The sequence below is a fragment of the Egretta garzetta genome, unplaced genomic scaffold (genome assembly GCF_000687185.1).
Source record: "Egretta garzetta isolate BGI_Z169 unplaced genomic scaffold, ASM68718v1 scaffold520, whole genome shotgun sequence".
Taxonomy (NCBI): Eukaryota; Metazoa; Chordata; class Aves; order Pelecaniformes; family Ardeidae; genus Egretta; species Egretta garzetta.
The window spans coordinates 346,303-354,699 of record NW_009258482.1 but is presented as its reverse complement, the minus strand read 5'-3'; the positions used below and the strand labels follow the sequence as shown (position 1 = coordinate 354,699).

Genomic DNA, 8,397 nt, shown 5'->3' with positions numbered 1-8,397 from the left:
ACATTGCTACTGCGCCGTGCACACTTGTCCAAAGGATATACCATGCCAGTTTCTTTAGAGCTTGCCTCTGATATGTACTCTTGTCTGTTTTCCGCAGGGACACAGCAGGGCAGGAACGATTTCACACCATCACCACCTCCTATTACAGAGGTGCCATGGGGATCATGCTAGTATATGACATCACCAATGCCAAGAGCTTTGAAAACATCAGCAAGTGGCTCAGAAACATAGATGAGGTGAGTAATGTCTGTAAGATCCCGGAATTGAGCTGTTTGTTGTGACCTGTAGATGCATGTGATGAATTCAGCTTCTGGATTGCAGCTTCTGCTTCCACCCTGGCAGAAGGCTTAGTGTGTAAATTAACACCGGGCTTTGGGTGCTGTTCTTAGGCTGGCCTATGCCCTACGTTCCCTCCCTCAATTTGCCCTTCAATAATGGCATGAAGGATCGCAACGCTACGCAGGGGCTAGCGGTGTCCTCAAATCAAATTCACACACGAGCAAACTTTGTTTCTGTGCTGGAGAATACTTAGAGGTCAGGAATACATCCTGTCGTAACTGGGAGTTGCAGTTTTCAGGAGGAGCTGCCACCACAAGGTGGTGTGCAGAGGAGCAACGCTGAGCTGTAGAGCAGCTATAGAATATGCCGCTTCTAGTGCTAACCTATTTTATAAGGACGACTGTGTAAATCCACAAAGGTTATTAAACATGATCACCTCCACTCCCTCAAAATTGATGTAATGAGTATTTGCAAGTTTATCGTGGCTGTTAGAGGCAGTATGGCAAACTGCCGTTGTTGGATGTTGAATGGCAGACTACTCCAACCTGCATAGCTGAGTTTTGTCCTTGTTAGAGGAGTAACACACAAGGAGGCTGGTAAAATTTCAAGCAAGGTCAAGTGAAGCAGAAGAAACTGATGTGGAAACATTCAGCGCCTGGATCCCCAAGAGTTCATTCTCCGGGAGTTGTGAGTTGTTGGAGAGCGGCACAACTGTTAGTTCTTGCTTTTGTTATGCTGTTCCCAAATGGCATGAATGTTCAGATTTTCCAGCTTTATTGTTTTCCTAGAAAACGTGAAGATGGCCCTGTAGAACTGAGCGTCAGCAGGTGGGTGCTGTCAGGCATTGCTAGTTGAAGCACTGAGGCTGGTGAAAGGTTCTTGCAGAGCAAAAAATGTAATATTGGGACTTTAATTTCCTAGCGTGAGAAATAGGAAACTGTACTGTTTAGGGAAAGGTAGGCATTTTGGTGGATACAGAACGGGGGTGGGGGGAAGTAAGGCAGCACAGGAAGACACTCGGCAGCGAGCTGAATGTAAACTTGAAACCAAGGCTTTTAGATCCTGCAGTTGCTTTGTTTAAAAAAAGTGGAGTAGTATCCAGGAAGTTGAGTAATGGATGTCATTCATACCGTCACGTCTGAGAAGCGAGTGTTTTTGCTGACCTCACGCTTTTCAAATCTGTGTCACGCAGACCTCTGCAGCTGATTTCAGGTGTGTTGGGAAGGCTGCATGGTTACTGCAGTTTTATAAAGCAGGCTTGACACCTTAAGAAGCTTTTTGATTACGGAAGAAGCTCACTGACTGAGTGCGTTTGCAGAAATGATGGGCGAAGTCATCCTCTGAGGCTCCAGATGCAGCGTTGAGCCTTCTTGCTAAAATGTGCGGCAGGTGCCCCCACTCACGTACAGGATTATTGCAAATACTAGTTGTGAATGAAATAGCTAAGTGCTTTGGGTTTACAAGGATTTAGTATTGCCCAGGATATTCTCTCAAAGAGGAGAACGTTCAATAAGCAAGCTGCTGTTCTGAACTGCTATCCTGTGCGAGGAGACTCTTCTACAGGATACTTAAGCCTTGATTTAGAAATAGCCAGGAAACCTGGAGATGTTACACCTCCATCCTTGCTAAATACTTAATTATTTAAAGGTCCCACATTCTGCAGAGGTGTACTGTGCCACGTGCTTTTGCTTTGGGCTGGTAGGTATTAGCTGAGTTGCTCAAGTGCGCAGTTTTGTACATTGCAGCTGGCTGTATTTGAAAGAAGTCTGTTGCCGTGTCAGCAGTTTTGTGTGTGTGCATGAAAAGTCAACATTTTCGGAGTGTTATTCTACGTGGTATCTTAATCTACCTTTGCTGTCTCATTGCTCTTCCTCCTCGTGACCTGAAGAAAAAAAACTGGGGGTGATTCTTCTGAGGAATGCATAATGGGTTATTGCTATAAGCAGAAGTAGTGGGTACGTGGGTCTGTTGCCTCTCTAGTTCTTTTAGTAATTCTACCATAAGGTAGTATCAGGACTGTTGGAGTGAAAGTAAAGTCAGATCAGACTTTCCAAGAAGCTTCTCGTGGCAGGTTTCAAAGTACTTCATAGAATCATAGAATGGTTTGGGTTGGAAGGGACCTTAAAGATCATCCAGTTCCAACCCTGCCACCACAGGCAGGGGACACCTTCCACTAGACCAGGTTGCTCAAAGCCCCTTCCAACCTGGCCTTGAACACTTCCAGGGATAGGGCATCCACAACTTCTCTGGGCAACCCGTGCCAGTGCCTCACCACCCTCAGAGTGAAAAATTTCTTCCTTTTATCTAATCTAAATCTCCCCTCTTTCAGTATAAAGCCATTACTGCTTGCCCTGTCACTACATGCCATGGTAAAAAGCCCCTCTCCAGCTTTCTTGTAGGCCCCCTTCAAGTACTGGGAGGCTGCTATAAGGTTTCCCTGGAGCCTTCTCTTCTCCAGGCTGAACAACCCCAACTCTCTCAGCCTGTCTTCACAGGAGAGATGCTTCAGCCCTCTGATCATCTTCGTGGCCCTCTGGACTTGCTGCCCTCCAGCATGCTGACTGCACCCCACAGCTTGGTGGTGTTGGCAAACTTGCTGAGGGTGTGCTCGATCCCACTGTCCATGCCACTGACAAAGATGTTAACCCAGTACCAACCCCTGAGGAACGCCACTCCTCACTGGGCTCCATCTGGACATTGAGCCGTTGACCGCAACTCTTTGAGTGTGACCACCCAGGCAATTCCTCCTTCACCGAGTAGTCCATCCATCAAATCCATGTCTCTCTAATTCAGAGACAAGGATGTTGTACAGGACAGTGTCAAATACTTTGCACAAGTCCAGGTAGATGATGTCTGTTACTCTTCCCTTACCCACCAGCGCTGTGACCCCGTCACAGAAGGCCACCAGATTTGTCAGGCATTATTTGCCCTTTAGTGAAGCCATGTTGGCTGTCACCAATAACCTCCTTATTTTCCATGTGTCTTAGCATAGTTTCCAGGAGGATTTGCTCCATGATCTTGCTGGGCACAGAGGCGAGACTGACTGGCCTGTAGTTCCCTGGGTCTTCTGGTTTTCCCTTTTCAAAACTGGGGGTTATGTGTCCCCTTTTCCAGTCAGTGGGAACTTCACTGGACTGCCACGACTTCTCAAATATGATGGATAGTGGCTTAGGACCTTCATCTGCCAGTTCCCTCAGGACCCACGGGTGCATCTCACCAGGTCCCATGGACTTGTGCACCTTCAGGTTCCTTAGATGGTCTTGAACCTGATCTTCTCCTACAGTGGGCAGTCCTTCATTCTCCCAGTCTCTGCCTTTGCCTCCTGCAACTGGGGTGGTGTGGCTTGAACACTTCATGGTGAAGACTGAAGCAAAAAAAGTTGAGTACCTCAGCCTTCTCCTTATCCCAGGTAACCAGGTTTCACGTTTCTTTCTGGAGAGGACCTGCGTTTTCCCTAGTCTTCCTTTTGTCACCGACATACCTATAGAATCTTTTCTTGTTGTCCTTGATGTCCCTGGCCAGATTTAATTTCTATTAGGGTTTTAGCTTTCCTAACCTGATCCCTGGCTGCTCGGACAATTTCTCTGTATTCCTGCCAGGCTTCCACCCTCTGTAGGCTTCCTTTTTGTGTTTGAGTTTGTCCAGGAGCTCCTTGTGCATCCATGGAGGCCTCCTGGTGTTTTCACCTGACTTCCTCTTTGTTGGGACGCATCGCTCCTGAGCTTGGAGGAGGTGATCCTTGAATATTAACCACTTTCTTGGGCCCCTCTTCACTCCAGGGCTTCGTCCCTTGGTACTCCACCAAGCAGATCCCTGAAGAGGCCAAAGTCTGCTCTCCTGAAGTCCAGGGTAGTGAGCTTGCTGTGTGCCCTAAGGATCTTCAACTCCACCATTTCATGGTCACTGCAGCCAAGGCAGCTTCACATTCCCCACCAGCCGCTCCTGTTGGTGAGAATAAGGTCCAGCATAGCACCTCTCCTTGTTGGCTTCTCTGTCACTTGGGGAAGGGAGTTACCATCAACGCATTCCAGGAACCTCCTGGATTGCTTATGCCCCGCTGCGTTGTCCCTCCCAACAGATACTGGGGTGGATGACGTCCCTTGTGAGGACCAGGGCTTGTGACCGTGAGGCTGCTCCTATCTGTCTATAGAGAGGGCCTCATCCACTTGGTCTTCCTGGTCAGGTGGCCTGTAGCAGACCCCCCACTATAATGTCACCTGTCCCTGCCCTCCCTTTAATCCTCACCTACAAGCTCTCAGTCGGCTCCTCATCCATCCCCAGGCGGAGCTCCATGCCCTCCAGCTGCTCACTGACACAGAGGGTGCCACCTTCTTTTTGTCTCCCCTGCCTGTCCTTCCTAAAGAGCCTGTATCCTTCCTTTCCAATGCTCCAGCCATAGGAGCCATCCCACCACGTCATCCTGATGCCAATAAGATCATAGCCCTGCAAGCATGCGCACATCTCTAACTCCTCTTGTTTATTCCCCATGCTACGTGCGTTTGTGTCAAGGCATTTAAGCTGGGCCCCTGATGAAGCTGGCTTACTGGCTGCAATTCCTTTGTGCTGCTCTTTGGGTGCTCTCCTGCTGACTGGTGATCCTTCTCCAGGCTCTGGGCACCTGTTGCTGGCACTGGCATCAAACTGGTAGGAGTGGAATGGATTGAGGTTCCCCTGCCCTGGCAACTTCAGTTTAAAGCCCTCTTCACCAGCTTGGCAAGCCTGAGACTGAAGCTGTTCTTCCCCTCCTCTGACAGACAGACCCCATCACCCCCCAGTAGACCAGGTTTCTCAGAGCCAGTCCCAGGGTCTAAGCAGCCCAACCCCTGGCTGTGGCACCACTCCTGTAACCATTTGTTCGCCAGATTTGACTGGCCCTTTCAAACCCCTTTGACTGGGAGGATTGACCTGCACTCCAGAGTCCCTTACCACCGCTCCCAGGGCTCTGTAATCCTTCTCGGTGCTCCTGAGATGGCTCCTGGCAGGATCACTGGTGCCCACGTGAAACAACAGCAGCGGATAATAGTCAGTGGACTGTACGAGGCTTGGTAGTCTCTTGTTGACATCCCTGATACGAGTCCCCAGTAAGCAGCGCACCTCTAGAGAGCGCGTCAGGGCGGCAATGGGCCCCTCTACGCCCCCCAGAAGAGAGTCGCCTACTACTGTCGCCTGTCGCCTCTTCTCAGTCGCGCTGGTTGTTACACGGGGAGCAGGTCGGGCTGCCTTGCTCAGCTCCAGCATCCCTCCTGCTCTGACGGGTCTTTCCTCCTTACTCTGCAGAGCGGTGAAGTGATTCTGCAAGGGCACCTCGGGCTTTGGGGGAAGACTCTTCCTCCTGCTGGTCCTTGCCGTTGCAACTGCCCTGCATTATTGGCCCCCCTCCCTTCTGTGCGGCTGGTGGGGGAGTTTTTGGCTGTTTGGCCATGGATCCTCTGCAGACTGTGCTTGGAACCAGCTTATCTAAACCCTTAGAATCGCTTTGTTTGGAAAAGACCTTTAAGATTATCAAGTCCAACATTTTACCTAACCCTGACACCCCACCGCTAAACCATGTCCCTAAACCATGTCCCTTCTCAGCCTCCCTGACGTTACGCAGCCTTCTCGCCGCCTCCTGCAGCTCAGCCACCTGCCCCGGGCACCTTTTGCAGCAGCTCTGCTGCCTGCCCCTGCCCCAGGAGAAAGGCCTGGGTGCTTCCCGCAGTCTGAGGTCCGCACCACAGCCTCTCCCCGCAGCAGCTCCGTCTGGGTGGAGGCATCGGCCACCGCTGGGGTGGGTGGTGGGGACCCCCCAGCTGGAGCTGCAGCCTTTGCTGTCAGACCAGTGCCCACTACTTTGGTTATCCCCTTCAGTGACGCCTTGTGCTGTGGCTGCTGGAAGTTCCCTGCTAGTCTGGTGGCTCTCTTTGGCACATCCTTTCCTTGCTAAGATGGGCACCCGCAGTATGTCCATCACTGACCGGCCAAGGTATTTGTGCTCATTCAGCATTCCTTGAGAAAGCACTGGACTCGCTTCTGCCTTACCTCACTTCAGTTCTCCCTTTGCGATGTCCTGTTCTATGTTCGCTTGGCGCAGCCTGCCTACCATTTCGCTGCCTGAGTTTCTCAACTTGTGTGTGAAGCACTTAGCAGACAGGGCTGAAGCACAAAGCTGATGCGCAGGCTCGCTCTGACGATTGCGACAGCAGAGGAGCAGCGTGATGCTAGGGAGCTGTAATTTCCCTTTGTTAGTTAACTCGGGAACTCCTCTGCAGAAGGGGGTTTTACTGACTTCCTGGTTATTTGGCTTTGCGGTGGTTGAAAGCGCGGTTGCAGTTTTTAAGGAGACCTACCCGTCTGCAATAAAACTGTGCGAAGGACCCCTTAAGCACCAAAAACGTAGTAGTGTCAGCTGGAGCCATTCCAGTTCATGAAGCTCGAATGCAGGCGGCTGTAGACGTGGGGTTCTTGGGGAAGGGTCTGGGTTGCAGGACAGCACTTAACCTTTTCCAGAAAGGAAGACTTCACACTTAAACTTACAGAAATAAATAGGAAGGGGGAAAATAACTGGCACTGGGATGGTGATAGAGCTGTGTCAAACCTGTAGCTGTTGTCTCATTCCACTTCCAGATTACATGAACAATTTAGTCTAAAGGCACTGTCTGGAGAATGATTCCCAGCAGTCATCGTTACAGCCCAGGAAGGTGCAGGACACAAAGACCTGTACACGTTAGCCTGGACTTCAAAGAGCCTGGAATGGCAAAAGTGAAGTAGGTATTTACTGCTCGTTGGGGGAGACGCGTAACCCTGTCTCTTGTCTGATTTCAGCATGCCAACGAAGATGTGGAGAGGATGCTGTTAGGAAACAAGTGTGACATGGAAGATAAAAGAGTTGTCCCTAAAGCAAAAGGCGAACAGGTAAGTGTTGGACAAAAACTTGCTTAGCAAAGCGGTGCCAAGACTTCCCGCCATCTCCAGGTGGCTGAGATGCCACAACAGGATGTGCCAGGGAGCAACCAAGGCAGCTGGGTTTGCTAATGGTTTGCAAGTCTAGGGAATGTTTCCTTGGAAGCTGCACTGCAAGCGACTGCCATGAATGGAATGATTTCAGCTGTAGTTTCGGCTTCCCTTGATAACTAAAAATTTTCAGGCGTCCTTTGTTAAGTTACTTACCGTGTGACAGGCTTGTGTGGTATCTGTCGTCTTATGTTCAGGCATCGACTTGTGATTTAATACGCTTTAATTGCTGGTTCTGAATCATTAAGTTCCGAATCTTCTTTTGTGACGCTTTGCCTAGCTAGTGCTTCTGATGCCTGCTACGGCTGAAAGACTGTTATGTGCTTGGAAGTGCTGCTAATCCCGAGGTTATAGCAGCACCGATGAATAACTCTACAGTAATGCTAACCACCTTCTTTCTCTTTTGGTTTAGATTGCTAGGGAGCATGGTATTAGGTTTTTCGAAACTAGTGCAAAAGCAAATATAAACATTGAGAAGGCATTCCTCACATTAGCAGAAGACATTCTTCGAAAGGTAGGTGTCTACAGGATTCATTTGAAAAAAATACCCTAAAATTTCAGCTCCTAATGCTTTTCATGTTTACCTGAACTGTTGCAGCTTTTTTACTTTGGCATGCAAGGACAAACGCGTCCCCGAAGGAGGAGTGTTGTACATCTAAAGCTTCTAAGCTTCTAAAGCTTGTTTGATGTAGAGGGAGTAGCATACATCAGAGAGCCACGGGATGTAAACTCGTAGCTGTTTGGCCCTTAAACTCATGGTTGTGTCGTACGTGTGCTGGGAGACAAAACATTTCAGTTGGCGTGGAAGAGAATTGTCCTTTCCCTGCCACCATCTCCATCAACACACAACGTTGTCTGAAAACTCTTAAGCGCCTGTTGGGCAGAGTTGAGATGCGGTCGGTAGAACAGATGAACGAGCTCTGTCACTTCCTGCCTTGTTTCCAAGGATTAGCCCTCTCAGCCTCCGCATTTCCTTGGAGGTTTTATTGGCTGGTTATATTGCAGCTCAGAGAAGAGCCTGGATCACCAGTTCTTCCTGGTGGTTGGCCCCCCCTCCTGAAACATACAGCGTACCATAAAGATGGTGGTCTTGTCTGTGGCCAGTAGAAAATACATCGGCTTTCTATT

The 8,397-nt window shown here is 49.6% G+C and overlaps 1 protein-coding gene across 1 annotated transcript in view; it reads left to right on the top strand.

Moving 5' to 3' along the window:
- RAB10 (RAB10, member RAS oncogene family) overlaps positions 1-8,397 on the top strand; it is a 58,522-nt gene that overhangs the window by 47,467 nt on the left and 2,658 nt on the right. Inside the window, exons 4-6 of the mRNA XM_035899673.1 lie at positions 98-236; positions 7,081-7,170; positions 7,682-7,783. Of these exons, the coding sequence (XP_035755566.1) occupies positions 98-236; positions 7,081-7,170; positions 7,682-7,783 (331 nt within the window). The remainder of the gene's footprint in view (positions 1-97; positions 237-7,080; positions 7,171-7,681; positions 7,784-8,397) is intronic.